The sequence below is a fragment of the Nuphar pumila genome, chromosome 1 (assembly GCF_984573655.1).
Source record: "Nuphar pumila chromosome 1, dmNupPumi1.hap1.1, whole genome shotgun sequence".
Classification (NCBI taxonomy): domain Eukaryota; kingdom Viridiplantae; phylum Streptophyta; class Magnoliopsida; order Nymphaeales; family Nymphaeaceae; genus Nuphar; species Nuphar pumila.
This window is the reverse complement of record NC_143249.1, coordinates 26,121,692-26,140,168: the sequence shown is the minus strand read 5'-3', so window position 1 is coordinate 26,140,168 and position 18,477 is coordinate 26,121,692. Positions and strand designations below refer to the sequence as shown.

At 37.7% G+C, this 18,477-nt stretch overlaps 1 protein-coding gene across 1 annotated transcript in view; it reads right to left on the bottom strand.

The window, feature by feature from the left end:
* The window catches only part of LOC149848444 (2-C-methyl-D-erythritol 4-phosphate cytidylyltransferase, chloroplastic-like), a 68,459-nt gene extending 51,133 nt beyond the window's left edge, over window positions 1-17,326 (bottom strand). Inside the window, exons 1-5 of the mRNA XM_089995461.1 lie at window positions 17,034-17,326; window positions 16,791-16,885; window positions 16,384-16,446; window positions 15,205-15,260; window positions 15,008-15,087 (exon numbers count right to left, since the gene is read on the bottom strand). Of these exons, the coding sequence (XP_089851587.1) occupies window positions 15,008-15,087; window positions 15,205-15,260; window positions 16,384-16,446; window positions 16,791-16,885; window positions 17,034-17,193 (454 nt within the window). The 5' untranslated portion in view covers window positions 17,194-17,326. The remainder of the gene's footprint in view (window positions 1-15,007; window positions 15,088-15,204; window positions 15,261-16,383; window positions 16,447-16,790; window positions 16,886-17,033) is intronic.
* Between the last annotated feature and the right edge of the window lie 1,151 nt (window positions 17,327-18,477).

Here is an 18,477-nt window from a genome sequence, read left to right as displayed (position 1 = left end):
AAACATAAATCGTGGAGTTGAGAGCGCCTTGGTGAAGAAGTCAGCTAGTTGATATTCTGAAAGTAACATATGGTAATGAGATAGTCCCTCTGAGATATTCGTCTCGAACATAATGGCAATCCATTTCGATATGCTTGGTCCGCTCATGAAAAGTGTGATTGTTGGCAATGTATAACGCACTTTTGTTATCACAGCAGAGCTTGGTGAGAGTGGAAATGGGGACGCCCATGTCACCAAGGAGACTCCTGAGCCACACGATTTCCATAGTTGTCATTGCCATGGCCCGATATTCAGCTTCAGTGGATGACAGTGAAACCTTCTGTTGCTTCTTGCATCTCCATGAAATGAGAGATTCACCTAAAAAAATACAAAGACCCGTTATTGAGATACGATCATTGGGATTTCCTCCCCAGTCAGCATCAGTAAAAGCAGTTAAGTCAAGAGATGAGGAAGAGGATAAGAAGAGTCCCTTGGATATAGTATTTTTGATGTATCGCACAATTCTCATTACGGCTGCCATATGAACCGAAGTAGGTGCATGCTGAAACTAGCTTGCTGCATGAACCGCATGAGCTATATCTGGACGTGTGATGGATAGATAGGTGAGAGATCCGATTAATTGACGGTAGGGGGGTGGATCCTCAAGAAGAACACCATCTTCAAGTCTCAGTTTCGCATTGATAACTTCAGGAGTCTCAACTTTCTTTTCATCAGATATTCCTGATTTGGTACAAATTTCTGTAGCTAATTTCATTTGAGATAGGATGTATCCTCGCGCGGAATAAGCCACTTCAATTCCTAAAAAATATCTCAAATATCCAAGATCAGACATATCAAAAGTTTCTTTCAACATAGACTTTACATCATTTACTCCCTTTTTGTCATTCTCAGTGATGATCATATCATCAACATACAGCAGAAGCATAATAATGGAGTCACCTGTCCTTTTAACAAAAAGAGCAGTGCCAGTATAACAAGAAGAAAATCCTAAATTGATTAATACATTACTAAACCTATCATACCAAGCTTTAGGAGCTTGCTTAAGTCCATATAAAGCCTTTTTTAATTTCAAAATTTTTCCATTTAAATTCATACCTGGAGGCGGTTCCATATAAACTTCTTCATTTAAATTACCATTCAAAAAGGCATTTTTGACATCAAGTTGAAAGATTGATCATTTTTTAACAGAGGCTATAGCAATAAGAGCTCGAACACTAGTCATTCGAGCAACTGGGGCAAAAGTTTCATCATAATCTACCCCATACTCTTGGGCATATCCTTTGGCTACCAACCTAGCCTTATATCTTTCCAATGAACCATCACTTTTAGTTTTTACTTTAAAAACCCATCTACATCCAATGAGTTTCTTGCCATTGGGAGGATCAACGATTTCCCAAGTTTGCACCCTTTTAAGAGCATTAAGTTCTAGTTCCATAGCTTCATTCCAATGAGCATATTGTTTAGCATCATTGTAATGAGATGGTTCATGAAAAGAGTGAAGAGCAAGTAGGCATGCTCGAAAGTTAGGAGAAAAAGAATCATAAGAAACAAATCTATTGGGTATTTTGGAAATACGATTTGATTTTCTTTGAGAGGTCTCTTCGATTGACTCACTTTGAGAGAATTTTTCAAGGGCACAAGGAGGATTTCTTTCATTCCTTCTAGAGTAGACTTGTATTTGAATTGAAACATTTTCTTCTAAGTTTTGATCATCATTTGGACGTTCAAAATGATCTTCACTAAGAGGTTCACTAGGATCAATATGATCATCTATGATGTTTTCTTGAGGCAATAAGTCAAATAAAAAGGAATAATCAATATCTTCATTTGGTTGGTGCGAAAAACCATTTTCTTCTTCTAGGAATGTGACATCTTTTGATATATAAAGTTTGTTTTTGAGTATGTCAAAACATCGATAACCTTTTTGTTTTTCGCCATATCCCAAGAAAACTCATTCAATAGCCCTAGGAGAAAGTTTATCATTTTTGTGAGTTAGAACAAAGCATTTACATCCAAAAATCCTTAGTCTTTTATAATCGGGAGACATATTGTAAAGTTTTTCAAATGGAGAAAGATTTTTCAAAGAGGATGAAAGGGGTTCTATTGATAAGATATGTTGAGGTTAGAACCGCTTCGGCCCAAAAGGATTTTGGGATATTTTTTGAAATTAATAACGTTCTTGTAGTTTCTATTATGTGTCTATGCTTTCTTTCCGCAAGACCATTTTGTTGCGGAGTGTTGGGACAAGAACGTTGATGACAAATTCCATTTTCTTTTAAATAGCTTTGAAAATCATTGGACATATATTCACCTCCCGAATCGGACCTAAGAATAGATAGATTTCCCAAAAATTGATTTTTAATCATTGCATGAAATTCTTTAAAGAAGGAGAAAACTTTGGATTTGCGACTTAGGAAGTAAATCCATGTGAATCGAGTAAAGTCATCAATAAAGACCACATAATACGAAAATCCTCCTTTAGACAAAATAGGGGAAGGTCCCCACACATCGGAATGGACAAGTTCAAATGGCCGAGTGGTAAAGTAACTTCTTTGAGGAAATGGAGTAGCTTTAGATTTCCCAAAAATGCAATCTTTACAAGTCATGTGATTGTCTTTACAAGTATTGTTCAAAAACGGAAAAAGAAACATTTTTACAAAATTTGGATGACTAAGTCTCTCATGCCAAATTCCAATACTTTTGTCTTTTACAAGATTGCAAGATGACTTAGATGGAAGAGTCAAAAAGTCCATAAAATAGAGATCACCCCTTCTATGGCCTTGCCCAATCAGCTTCCCTGACTGGAGATCCTGCACGGTGCAATTTTTAGGTGAGAAAGAGACTTGACATCCATGATCGGTGATTTGAGAAACGGAAAAAAAAATTAAATTAATTTTTGGAACGATTCTTACTTTAGGAACGAAAAAATTTTGAGAATTTTTAAAATCAAGTGTTCCAATACTTTCAATTTTCAATGATGTTCCATCGGCCGTTGAAACATAAGAGGATATGGGTTCGGAAAAAACATTTGAAAGAGAGTTTTTATGAGATGTCATATGAAAAGAAGCACCGGAGTCTAGTATCCACATACTTGGAAGTGATGAAGAATAGGCGATGGCGGCTCCGGATGTTGAGGAAGAAGTCTTGAGAAGATGTTGGAGAACTTCGGAGATATGATTAAGAGTTTCTTTGATATCTCCCTTTTTGGCACTTTCTTCTTCCTTCTTTGGAGAATTTTCTCCAACCGCGGCTACTTTTCCTTTAAGTTTGGGACAAACCGGTCTAATGTGTCCCGGTTCATTACAATAATGGCATATTATTCCCTTTCTAGGCCCATTACTATTTTTGTTAAAGTGAGGAGGTCTATAGGCTTTAACATTTGATATGGGCCTAGTAACAGACAAAACTTCATCATTCTTAATGCTTAAGCCAAGTCGAGTTTCCTCTTGGCATATTTCGGCAAGGGCGTCTTCAATAGGTAGGGCTTTGCTTCTATAGAGAAGAGATGCCCTAACTTGTTCAAATTCCGGGCGAAGACCATGAAGAAATTGAAAGAAGTGTTCATTTTCAATTTGTTCCCTTCTTAACTCAATATCTTCCGGAGCCACCCATTTAGGCTCAAGAAGAGCAAGTTCATCCAAAGAGGGGTTAGAGAGCTAAAATAGTCCCGGACACTCATATCCATTTGTTTGGTGGAACGGATTTTTTCCTGACAAAAAAATTAACGAGCAAGATCCTTTTGGGTATACATACCCTTAAGGAAAAACCATAGCTCATTGGCCCTTCTAAATTTGGCAATATTAGCACAATTTTTAAGGTCTACATTGTTCAAAAACCATGCCAAAATTTTGGCATGGTTACTTTCTCAATCCTCAACTTTGGATTGATGGTCATTGATAGCTTTGATGCGCTCATCGCCATCTAAAGCTTTTTCAACCTCATTTTCGATTTTAGTGAGAACAAGAGAGGGTTCGGGAGTAGTTCCCATAACAAAACCCCAAAGTTTCTTACCTCTTAGATGATTTTCCATCGCGGAGGCCCACATGAGATAGTTGGACCCATTTAGCTTAAAAGAAAGCTCCACTTTAGAATCACGTTCTATCGGCACCAAATATCCTTCATTTCTTCTTAAAATTTGAGAGGCACACGTTCCAAGATAATAAAGAGAAACCCAATCACCAACCGAGTTTTGATACCATGTAATGAAAAGAGGCAGAAGCACCAATGGAGTAAAAAGCACTCTTTAAGAGTGACCTCAAGAGCCAAGAACACAAACACTAAAAAGTGCACACACAAACTCTCAAAAGTAGAAAATGACTTAAAGTCATAAGTTGGATTTATTGAAGAAAGGAAGAGAAGGGTGAAAACCCATTGCTTACAAGAGGAGAATACCTCCTCTATTTATAGAGGAGGGAGTCTAAAGGAAGGGACCACAAGGGGCTCCCATGTAGTCGTTGGGATCCCCAACGGTCATAAATCTGACCGTTGGGGCCCCAACGACTACATGTGTGGGGCCCTTGTGGTCTTACAAAAAGGAGAAAATAAAAAAGAAAAAAGGAAAAAGAAAAAAGAGAAAAAAGAAAAAAGTAAAAAAGAAAAGGTTACATTGTGGTTTTACAAAAATACCCCTATCGGGTATTTCAAGAAAAGGGAAACTGTATATATATCATATAGTATATATATATATAAGTATATGTATATATATATATACATATTTTAACAAGACTTCATGCTGCAGCTTGGAGGTGGTGCTATGTGTTGTCATAGAAAACTCCGTGTTACTGGCTTAGCCTGATTTCAGACAGGCAGCACCATACTTGGTGTATAGACTAGCATATCACTAGCTTTAAATATCATATATTAGGACATGTTTCTCTAGGTGGACTATGCTCGTGGTGGAAATCACTTATCTGCATTTGCAACTTGTGTTTTTTCCATGCTATTTCTAATTGATGACACCTAATACCTGTAATGAAGTGCCAAATGAAAAGGGGCAAAGTCTTCAAGCGAAAGCACGGAAGCACGCACATACACAAGAGGCCACAAAGGGGCAAAATAAACCACAAAAGTGGTCAAGCACAAAAAAGAGGTAAAAAATATTCTTCACTTCATAGAATGCTTCACTAGAAGCTTGGAAAATACATGGGGCTGAGCCCCTTATTTATACACAGCAAGGGACCCAAGGAGGGGCTCCCATAGAGTCGTTGGAGCCCCTCCAACGGTCATATTTATGACCGTTGGAGGGGTCCAACGACTCTATGTGGACCCCTCTCAAATGTAAAAAAGAAAAAAGTAAAAAATACAAAAAGGAAAAAGAATAAAGGAAAAAGAAAGAAAAGAAAAAGCATATCAAAGATATGCGTGTATAGGTGAAATGACAGAAATACCCCTGTGGGGTTTTACAAAATAAATATATATATATTTATATATATAGATAGACACGTAGACATATATATATATATATATCATATATATGTATATGTGTCGTAATCTATATATATAGATATATATATACATCATATTTTAACACCCCCCCTCAAACACACGGTGAAATCACCGAGAGTTTGCCAAGGTGGAAGTAGAAGCGAGGCGAAGGCAAAGCTTTGGTGAAGAAGTCCGCCAACTGATATTCGGTAGGAACATATGGGAGTTGAATGGTCCACGTAGGAACTCATCTCGAACAAAATGACAGTCCATCTCAATATGCTTCGTTCGTTCATGAAAAGTGTGATTGCTAGCAATATAGATGGAGCTCTTGTTGTCACAACACAGCTTTGAAGGAGTTGAGAATGAGACACCCATATCTTTAAGTAAGCTTCTTAACCATATAATCTCAGTTGTGGTAGTGGCCATCGCACGATATTCTGCTTCGGTAGACAAGAGAGAAACTTTACGCTGCTTCTTACACCTCCAGGAGATAAGCGACTCCCCAAGAAACACACAATAACCTGTGGTAGAAATACGATCATCGGGGTTACCCCCCCAATCAGAGTCAGTATACGCAAGTAAAGTAAGAGGTGAAGAAAAGGAGAAGAATACTTCCTTAGTTATGGAATTTTTTAAGTATCTGATAATCCGCATTACTGCTGCCATGTGAGTAGTGGAAGGAGCAGTCTGAAATTGGCTTGCACTATGAACTGCATGTGAAATGTCAGGCCTGGTGATAGATAAATATGTTAAGGATCCAATTAATTGACGATAAGGCGTGGGATCTGCTAAAGGAGTGCCATCATTGGCTCTCATCTTGGCATTGATTACTTCTGGAGTCTCCACCCTTTTGTCATCTGTCAACCCAGACTTAGCAATAATGTCAGAGGCAAGCTTCATTTGAGATAGGACATACCCCTTAGGAGAGTATTCAACTTCAATTCCTAAGAAATACCTTAGAAAACCCAGATCAGACATATCAAAATTTTTCTTAAGAATATTTTTAATAAGATCAATACCTTTCTTATCATTACCTGTGATAATCATGTCATCAACATATAATAACAAAATTGTTATATATTCATTAGAAGATTTAACAAACAAAGCAGTATCTGTGTAACATGAGGAGAAACCATTATCAAGAACTACTTTGCTAAAGAGATCATACCAAGCTTTTGGTGTTTGTTTTAAACCATAGAGAGCTTTGTTTAATTTTAGAATATTACATTTCCCAATTTCAAGACCCGACGGAGGGTCCATAAGGACTTCTTCACACAGAGTCCTATTTAAAAACGCATTTTTAACATCAAGTTGATATATTGGCCATTGTTTTATGGATGCTAAGGCAATTAGGGTTCGTACACTAGTCATTCTGGCTACAGGAGCAAAGGTTTCTTCATAATCAATCCCATATTCTTGGGCGTAGCCTTTTGCAACCAAACGAGCTTTGTATCTTTCAAGAGACCCATCACATTTGGTTTTGACCTTATATACCCATCTACACCCAATTGCTTTTTTTCCTAAAGGTTGAGGAATAATGCTCCAGGTTTGGGCCTTGTTAAGAGCCTCTAATTCGATTTTCATAGCTTCAATCCAATGTGGGTGATCTTTAGCTTCCTTGAAAGAGGTAGGTTCATGATACGAATGAATTAACATGAGACAGGCCCTATAATTCGGTGAAAAAGATTCATAAGACACAAATTTTTGTGGTGGCCTACTAGTACGAGAAGATCTCCTAGGTGGATTGTTATCAATAGATTCTTCTAAGGAGAAGTCTTGAGAGTATCTGTCAATGGCAGGTTGATGTTCATTTCCTATCCGCCGGGTATAAACATTTATATCATTAAGGTTTTCATTTTGGGAAGTATTCTCATGTTGTGGTATATTATAATGTAAAGTTCCATCACAACTAGTATCACAAGTGATTGCCTCAGGAGACTCAGTCCTAGGGGCTAAGTCGAATAGAAAAGAATAATCGATGTCTTCCTTAGATGTGTGGATATCGAAACCATTTTGATCTTCAATAAAGTTTACATTTCTCGACACATATAATTTATTGTTTCTAATATCATAGCATTTATAGCCTTTTTTATTCTCACCATAGCCAATGAACACACATTCAATAGCTTTAGGTGATAGCTTATCTTGTCCTAGACTAAGTACAAAACATTTGCATCCAAAGATTCTTAGTCTATTAAAATCAGGAGTAATTTTAAAAAGTTTTTCAAAAGGCGAAACATGTTTTAAAGAAGAGGAGGGCATACGATTCACAAGATATGTTGCGGTAAGAAGAGCTTCGGCCCAAAAGTTTTTAGGAACATTTTTAGACACAAGAAGAGTTCTTGTGGTTTCGATTAAATGTCTATGTTTCCTTTACGCAAGACCATTTTGTTGCGGAGTTTTGGGACAAGATCGTTGGTGCACAATTCCATTTGTTTTAAAATAATTTTGAAAATCGTTAGACATGTATTCTCCTCCTGAGTTGGACCTAAAAATGGCTATATTGTGTTGGAATTGATTTTGAACAAGAGCGTGAAACTCTTTAAAATTAATGAAGACATCGGATTTATTCTTGATAATGTAAACCCATGTGTATCTAGTAAAATCATCAATAAAAGAAACATAGTAAGAGAAGCCCCCTTTGGACATAACGGGTGCCGGTCCCCATACATCGGAATGCACAAGTTCAAAAGGCCTTTTTGACATAAAATTGCTATGAGAATATGGAAGAGAGTGAATTTTCCCAAGAATACAATCATTGCATGTAAATGTATTTGTATTACAAAATTTTTCCAAAAACGGAAAAAGGTTCAACTTGGAAATACTAGGGTATCCAAGTCTCTTATGCCAAGTCTCAATATCTTTGGATTGAACGTGATTACAAAATGATTTGGATGGCAAAGACAAAAAATCCATATAGTAAAGGTCCCCTCTTCTATGGCCTTGCCCAATCCGCTTCCCGGACCAGAGATCCTGCACATAGCAATGGGTTGGTGAAAACGAGACATTACATTCAAAATCGGTAATTTGAGAGACGGAAAAAAGATTCAAAATAAGTTTTGGAATAATTCGGATTTTGGGAACAAAAAATTCTTTGTTTTGGTCATAAGTTTTCTCAAGGTTTCCAATACCTTCAACATTTAAAGATGTTCCATCGGCGGTGGATACGAATGATTTAAATTTATTGAGACTTGGTTTTGATAAAAGTGATGCATTTGGAGTCATATGGAAAGAGGCACCCGAGTCAAGAATCCAAGAGGTCATACCTGGAAAAGAGGAGATGGCGGCACCAGAAGTGGAAGGTGAGGAGGATGATGTAGAGGCGCTCATCTTTATAAATTGTTGAAGAGTTTCGGTAAGATGAGTAATGGACTCCTTTATGTCACCGTCCTTCTTTGAATCTTCATTGATGATTGGAGGAGTTTCCCCCACGGAAGCCACCTTTTTCTTGAATCTAGGGCAATCGGGACGAATATGGCCCGGTTCATTACAATTATGACAAATAATTTTTCTTCCTCCACCACCATTATTCTTCAAAAAATGTGGTGGTTTATATGTTCTAACATTGTTGCCGGGTCTAGACACGGCATGCACTTCATCAACATCTCTTTTCAAGGCCAAACGAGTTTCTTCTTGACATAAATCAGCCAAAATATCACTTAGAGGGGTAGAGGCCCTATGAAGTAAAGATCCTCTAAGTTGTTCAAATTCGGGACGAAGCCCATGAATAAATTGAAAAAACCTCTCTTTTTCCATTTGCTCTTGTCTCATAGTAATAGCACTTCCTTCCCATTGTGGTTCGAGAAGGACAAGTTCATCCCACAAAGAGGATAGGGCACTATAGTAGTCCCTAATGCTCATGTCACCTTGTTTGGTAGATCTTACCTTTTCTTGTAGAAAAAAATGCCTAGCAAGGTCTCTTTGGGTGTACATGCCTTTCATAAAAAACCATGCTTCATTAGCCTTTTTGAATTTTGCAAGGTTTGCACAAATCTTCAACTCGACATTATTCATGAACCATGCTAAAATTTTAGCATGTTCACTTTCCCAATCTTCCATTTTAGAAGAATAATCAAGAATAGCTTTTTCCTTTTCTTCTTCATTCAAAGCTTTTTCCTCATTTCTTTCAAATTTAGTTAACTTCAATTGTGGTTCCGGAATGGTTTCACAAACATAACCCCAAAGCTTTTTACCTTTGAGATTATTCTCCATAGCGGCGGCCCACATGCGGTAATTGGTCCCATCCAATTTGAAAGATAGATCGATTTTTGCATCTTTGTTGGCCATTTAGAAAAACAAATTAATGAGACAAGAGAGAGGAGAGATATTACTTGTCAAGGTAGAATCCGATGAAGCTTTCTTAACCTTGCTCTGATACCATGTAATGAAGTGCCAAATGAAAAGGGGCAAAGTCTTCAAGCGAAAGCACGCACATACACAAGAGGCCACAAAGGGGCAAAATAAACCACAAAAGTGGTCAAGCACAAAAAAGAGGTAAAAAATATTCTTCACTTCATAGAATGCTTCACTAGAAGCTTGGAAAATACATGGGGCTGAGCCCCTTATTTATACACAGCAAGGGACCCAAGGAGGGGCTCCCATAGAGTCGTTGGAGCCCCTCCAACGGTCATATTTATGACCGTTGGAGGGGTCCAACGACTCTATGTGGACCCCTCTCAAATGTAAAAAAGAAAAAAAGTAAAAAATACAAAAAGGAAAAAGAATAAAGGAAAAAGAAAGAAAAGAAAAAGCATATCAAAGATATGCGTGTACAGGTGAAATGACAGAAATACCCCTGTGGGGTTTTACAAAATAAATATATATATATATATTTATATATATAGATAGACACGTAGACATATATATATATATATCATATATATGTATATGTGTCGTAATCTATATATATAGATATATATATATATATACATCATATTTTAACAATACCAACCTTTCAGCCTTTCAAGGGAACCTTGCATTGCACGGTTGTCACTAGTCTGGTTTTGGTTTTGGTTGACTATAGAGCTAGACATAGTTTTTTCTATTTTCAGTCAGGTGTTTTGGTCATTGTTTTGACTTAATTTAATTGTTACTACTTGTAGTGTTGGGTTTTGGGTTTGGTTGATTATGGAGCTGGGCATAATTTTTTCTATTTTCAATCAGGGGTTTTGGGTCATGGTTCTGTCTTTTTAGTGTTATTGCTACAGCACTCTACCTTTGATTTCTAGTCACCTTTTCTCTATATTCTTCTACTTCTTCCAATTAATATACTTGTTCTCTTGAGAAAAAAGAAAGGGAATTTATGTCTGTTTTCCTAAGACCTACTCTTACTAACTACATAAACTTGTAATCATTTGTAATTATTTTACAATCACATGAGCGTAGTGGGGTGGGGCCTTGGCTGCTAGACGGGCAGTCAAGGTTTGATTCTCATGGGTGTCACCACTCTGTGCAAGCCAACGCGTAGCATAGGCCCCGGGGGCAGGGATCCTAGCCTCGGGGTTTTATGCTGCCGGCACAATGACCGTAGGTATGACAGGTTGAGCCAGCGCAACCAGGTGTTTGTTCCGGGTGTGGTTTCTTCAGGTTATAAACTAAAAAAAATGCTAGTTTAAGATGGATGATCTTACAAGAAATATGTATATCCGCAACTTAGCATAGATAAAAAGGTAAATGATAACATAGCTTCTGTAAACCCCAACATGAACAGAGAAACAAGTCCCAATACATGAAGTTTGAAGCTAGTGATATGCTAGTTTGTACACCAACCATGTTGCTGCACTGCCTTGGAGAGTTGAATTTTGCATCACACCCTATCTCCAAGCTGAAGCGAGAAGTATATGACTGTGGCACCGTAAAACAAAACATACAAGCAAGCCTGCTACCCGTCTGAAACCAGGATGAGACAATAACATGGAGGTGTCTATGGCAACCCATAGTGTCACCTCTAAGCTGCAGCGAGAAGTATAGGACTATAGCACCGTAAACAAAACACCTACAACATGACGCTATTCCGAGTCACCAAGCCTAAACATAAATCCAACAAGATCTAAGGATCACTACAAACTATTGTAACTAAAAGATACTACCCCAACTAGAACAATCCTACCCAAAAGAGGACCAAACATGGCTTAATCCATACTAAGACACAAGCTACACAAGAAGCCTATCCAAACTAAAACATAGAAGCCTATCCAAACTAAAACATAGAAGCCACCCAAGAAACCTACCCAAACTAAATCGTAGAAGCTAAAATCTACTAACAATGATGCATTGGCCAGTCAAAATCATATTTAGCCGAAATGGTGGACCGCATATCATATACAATAGTACATGGAAAATAATTGTAGATAGCACTAGTGCTAGGGCAGGTAGTCTATAAACAGTTTTAAAATCCAAACCAAGATCTAGAAATGGTTGTCTAAGTTTTGTTTTTTCCATTGCATATTCTTCCATTATACATTTTATCTCTTCGAATTGTGAAGCTTCTTGGAAACAACTCTCTAAAATATCATGAAAGTCCTCACAATTTCATGTCTCACCCTTCAATGTCTTCTTGATTTTCATGGCACATCCTAAGCCCTTCTGACTGTATAAATCATGAGCAACTTTATAGCATATGCAATGACCATTTTATAATAGTCCCTTCCAGATATTTTGTTGAAATCACATCCATCATTTATTTTGTAGTCAACACATCCATAATCTTTCATCAAGTAGACACATTATTAGTAGTGACATCATATCTCTAAATGTTGGAGCAAGGTACCTCCAGTACTCCCTTAGGTGTTCATAATAATAGGGCAATTTTGGGCGAAATAGAAGTATTGCTTCTTAGTATCCCTAAGTAATTAAAATTAGTGTTACTTCTATGGGCTCCCTCCTCGTGAAATTATTTCCCTCAACTATTTGCATATTACAAAAAAATGATAATTAATAAAATTAGAAATACATATCTTACAACTACAAAATACTAGCTACCAGAATTTTGAATGAGACTAGAGTATACAAGAATTTGCTCCAAGAAACAAAAAGATCTCGCAATGGTTTTCTACTTCTTGCTTTTTTAAGGCTGCTGCCCAGGAATGCTAAAAAAATCTTTTGTCGGCTTACCTTAAGAGGTGCCTCTCCACAAGCAAAAAAGTTAAACCTACATCCCTCCATCTATCTCCCTACAGCTAGGACTTGGCAATGTTGGCTTGCTAGCTATTGGCAATTCCAATGTTTTCATTTCCGCTATAGAGATAAAGACTTCGCGAAACCCTAACTCTCGAACAACCAAGGTAAGATATGCAAAAGAGGCTACAAGGAGGAGAGACAAGCTAATAAATGGATAATGGACATGGGTTGTGCCCTATACCTAAAACCTCGCCTTGCAATAAGCATGATCCATTCTACAACCACGTCAAGACCATATCAAGAATTGGAGCCAAAACCCACCCCAATCACACAGAGCGAACAAAGCGGCCCTTGGGCTACCAACGTTGAATGGGAACCCCACTGCCACATTGAGAAGTTTCTCTTGCCTAGTTGTTGCTACGTCACATGAGTATGATTCCCGTCATTGTTGTCAAAAGATCTCCACTAGAGGAAGTGGAACCATCGAATTTCAATAGTCCTCCAATCTAAAAGATTGAGACATTGAATTATGGACAACAGTGAGACCTTGTTTAGTGGAACACTATAGGAACATAGCAATGTCAAGACATCAAAACATCCTTTTTGGCATACCTTCATATCCCTTTGCACATATATTTAAGACTTTACCAAATAGTGCCAATAGGATACCATCTTTAACCTCCTTACTCATTTCAAGCTCGAGCGACATGCCACCTTTAGCTAGTTATTTTTGTCTTCTTTGAATCCCCTATGCATCTCTTTCCCAAGCTCCAAGTCTAGTAGACAACCAAGTTGGGGTCTTTTTTTTTCTTTGTTGGCAGGCCACAATATAAATAAGACCCTTGATGCTTGAAGTTTAGTGTGGTACATCTCATACACCACCAATCTCCCTTGTGAGCTAGGAGATCTCTAACTTTATATAACATTGTACAAATCCTATAAGATCTTATGGATTCCATACAAGCCCATTTCAGTCGGTCCTGCACAGTAGATTAATCTTCCACCCATTTAAAGAACAAGACCCACACTTTATTTGCCATAAGCATTTCCTTGTCTAGACTGAGGAGGAATCCTCCAATCTCCTCTGGCTTCAGGGAGCCCGTCTTCAAACAGTCCAACAAGGTCAAGGACAACTTGATGAAGAAGTTTGTACTCATAGTAATGTCAGGGGTCTTAGCCAGGTTGACATGAATCTGCGTGGCTCACCACCTAGCCAGCACGTAACCTCGGGCTGTTTAGGAAGGAAATATTAATTTTCTTGGCCTACTTGAAATGTATAACCCATGCACCATTCCCATCTAAACTATTTCCAAGGAACGCTCTTTGGTCGGTGAACCTCTCCAATGCTAATCATTTTTCCCGAAGCTCCAAAGAGTTCCTCTTGTAATGCTTTCAAAAAACCCAGGATGCCACCTCATCTTTTTTCCCTCGAACCTAGTTTTTAAATTATTCAAAACGATGTCATTAGATTACTTTGCAATATGGATGTAACCCTATGTCACATGGGTGCGGGTGCGGGTGCAAGTGCGACATGGGTGCGGCGTAATTTCAAAAATTTTGGACACGGGGACTCGGCTATATATATATATATATATCAATTTTTTTTTTGTTTTTTGTCCTAAAAATAGACAAAAATAGACTCGGTCAAAGTTGACCGAGTTCAAAATGTGGACAGACTCAGCCCCGGTGCGTTGACCGAGTCCGACACTTGGTTGACCGTGTCCGCACCCGTGTCAGGGCATGTCGACGCGGGTGCGTCGACCCCCTAGCCGAGTCCGTGTGACATAGATGTAACCGCTTGCTCTATATTAAAGATTATTGGAAGGGTTTATTTGGAAGATTGTTTTTTTATTGTCAAATCTTTGTCAAAATCTTTCTTCAAAGAACTCTATGCTGCAGTTGGATCCCAAGACAAGGGGAACGAGACAGAATGGGCAGGTGTTGAAACAAGGAGGAAGTAAAAGGCAAAAAATGGGAGAGGATAATGAAAATCCAATCCCTGTTTGGAAAGAGGAGAGACAAATTGAGGGGTTTGGTGATTGGGTAAAGTGAATTTTGTCAATGAAAATGCAAACACTTTACCTCTTGTAAAGTGGATAAGCTCAACCATGTACCCTGTGAGGAGGTATTTGGAACAAGTGTAGGTGAAAATTTGCTGGGATTTGCTATCTACTGCCCTTTTTCCAAAGAAGGGAAAGATGCACTCCAATCTCCTATTTTGAAGATATAGTTCAACCTAAGAAAAACGGAGGTTAGAGAGAATGGGGAAAATTGAAATGAAGGAAAAAAAGAAAGAAATGGAAAGAGAAGAAATTTAGGAACATGTTAACCGGCATAGCACAGACTGTCACAAACCACAAAAGAATGATTAGTTACATAACTTGCACTAAAACGGTTTTAAAATGGAGTCAATAGGAATGACCATAAAATGCACTGAATAATAAGTTGGAAATAGACAAACCTTCGAATATGTCCCTATACGATGGATCACAAACAACAACAATTTCCTTTACTTCAGAAATATCAGCAAAAGTGTAGAAACTGCATTGGGTAAATACAAGATCTATTATTTAAAAAAACATGATGAAATTGTAGAACATTAAGAGTAAGGTTAAATAATCAACTATAACTATGTGTTAAATAGCAATGTCCACTTACCTGTAAAGAGCGATTGGTTGCCCCAAGAGTGGCAGATACTGCTTTGGCATATTCGCCTATTAAGCACAAAGGAGAAAAACCAAACACAAACGATGGCTAAGTTGAACGAACCAGAGTGCCATATACTATCCATCTTGATATAAACATTTTCAAAGAAAAGGCTAAATTGATCGCATGTTAAAAGGTCCCTCTTTTCTGTTTTCCATGCAGTGCTACATACTGTACAGTAGGAAAGTTCATGTACAAATACCGCAAAATCTAACTTTTCTTCCAGAGTTGGTGATTGTATTACTGTAACCAATAGTTGGAATCGTTCCAAACATGGAACTTCAGAACTGATCAAGGTTGCTATTTTCACCGGTTGTTTCTGGGTTCAAGTTTAATACAAACTCTTTCATGTTGATATGCAATAGTCCTTAGTGTATCTTACCTCCTACCATTTTCTGGGAGTTATAAGAGATTATTTGTTGGACAGCCATGTTAGCAAATATATGTTCACCATCATACATACCTGAGCTGTTTCACTTTCAAATATTTGGTACATAGTGTATCAGGTCAGCATAGAATAAAAAACCATTAACGAAATTAATGAATTATTTTGGAGTGCAAAAATTGATGATAGAGTAAGCAACAAGACAAAATGAGAAGACATTGAGCTGAAGATAAGCATGGTCATTTGTTTTTCTTTTTACCAAATCTTTATTATCTTGAAATTCAACGAAAGGAGTCAGTTTTTTGTGAATGTGTGCTACTTCGTGAGTAACATAAGTATTTAGAGAATAGTTAGTCTACAGAATGTCAACTTACATTTGTGAATAAGATTCTTGCCACTCAGGGAATACTTCAAAACATAGAGTACTTTGTGCATACTTATTATAGTCTGCATTAAGCTGCTATATATAGGTGTTATATGCTCACCTGATATGTCGCAAGGGCTAAGAGAAGGGCCATATTGTCCACTTCCAAAAATTATAAACTTGTATACGTACATAGTTTAATAATCTGCTTCGTGTATTATGCTCATAAAAGGGGTGACCAGAAAACTGACCTTCATTCAAGTTCAAATTCCTTAAACATGTAATATCTGCTCTATATCATTTTTTTCTCATATAACAAAAACCAGAAACCCCAAAAAATGACAATGCATATGCTAGAAAGGCAGTAATACAGATGACTCACACCCATCCGCTTCCCTTTTCCTCCTGCTAACAGAACAACCGAAACGCTTCTCTCCGGGACCGCCTAATCGAACATCAGAACCATATCAGAGTATTCATAAAGTTGGAACATCATGCTTTATAATAATCTGCACCTTCATGACACAAGTGCTATGCAACAGTATACGTCATAACCATTGACTTTCTTTCGGAACAATAACAAAGCAGATACCAGGTGAATCAAAGAAAACCCAAGTGGGATATGCGCAAAGAAGGAAAAAAAAAGGGGGGGGGGAAAGTTAAAGTGGGTCTGGAAAGATGGTGACGAAGACCCTAATAAGCATTCCATAGGCTCATAACATTTGCATGCGAGTGGAATTCTTTATAAGATAAACGGCAGAGCCCATACATCAAGACTACAATGCTTACCTCTTCCTGCTTCTCCTCCTCCCCGTTTCTCGAGCCGGAGATAGCGGTTATCGATGTAGCAGAGCGTTTCTTAGCAACTAATCCGACCGCATTTCCTGAAAAAAAAAAGAAAAGAAACCAACTTCATCTTTAAGAGGAATTCCGCCACTTTATTCGTTTCAGAGAGAGGAGGAGGAAGAAAGGTGGGTATTGGCGGTTAATTTTGAGAGGAGAGTGGGTAGATAAGCATATAAGCGTGCATACCTGAGAAGAAGGAAAGGATCGGACTGATGGTGGGGTGGCTCTGGCTTGTGTTGGCGAGAAGGGAGCAGCAGAGTGCATTGTGACGAGGAGGCGGTGGTGGTGCGCGCGGAAGGAGATTGATAGTCGATGAGAAGCTAAAGCTGAAAGGCAGCGCCATCATTACTTCCCCCACACCAACTTTCTCAGTCTCTCGGATGCTGCGCGCGCGTTAGCCCACGCCGGCAATTCTCTCTCTCTCTCTCTCTCTCTCTCTCTCTCTCTCTCTCTCTCTCTAGGCCGCGTGCCTGGATTCCCATTTTTCTCAAACCAACATAACCGGGCTCGAGTAGAGCCGCCCAAAGTTGAGCCTCACAATAATTCGGGGACTCTAGGATTCGGGATTCGGATTCGACTTGAGGGTTCGAAATTTTTTCTAAAGTGGGACACGAGGATACGATTTTCTTAAAATTTTAAAAGCCTAAATATTTTAACAATTATAAAAGAGTTTTTATTGATATTATATATAATAAAATATTATTTAACAATATTAAAATAATCCATACGCATCGTGTCAGATTTAGCGTGTCTTCTCGCATCAATAAAGACACGAACAGGGTTGAGTTTCCAATCACAAGGGGGTTTTCCCTCCCAGTTACCAATGGCTACAAAAACCCAGAGCACGTTTATAAGAAAGAGCACGTTTCACATGAAAGAGCACGTTAGCAACGTTCTATGAAAAATATATTGTTTTTCAAAATTATAAAAGGATAATTCCGTGAAACAGACCCGCATTTTATTGGATATTCCATGTCAGGTACTGTCATTTACGGAATTTCTGATGCAGTCCAAAGGATTTTTTAACAATGGCCAAATAGGGACCTTAAGCAGCGGGAAACGAGTAAAGGTGCGAAAAGTTTGCATTCTGCCCCCATCAAAATACATGATTGCCTTTTAAAACCCTTAAAAATAACTAAAAATAAAAATACTTTACCAGTAATTTGACTTGATTCCCTAAAAATTCTATAATTTTTTTATATTATCATAAATATAAGACATTGTTAGGACCCTTTTACTTTTCGCAATTATAAATTTAAGCTTTTTTGCGATAAAATTATATCATTCATCAAACATATTCAACACCCACTTAATTCCAAATTTAGACTTCATAAACTCACAAAAATTTATTTGAAAAATCTCGATGAAACTAAAACTACAAAATGACAATCATGTATTTTGAAAATGCCAAAATTACACGAGTCTAACTCACCTAACTTTAAAAAAAAAAAAAAATCAATTGGTTTAACTGAGTTTGAGCACAACCAATATCATAAAGCTTGCATTGTGTAATCCATTGATTTGGGATCTGGTTCCAACATCATGCAACGTTATTCCAAAATTGAATAAGATAAAAAATCAATGGTTTAAAAAACTCAAACTTTGTGATGTTGGATATGGTCAAAAGGAT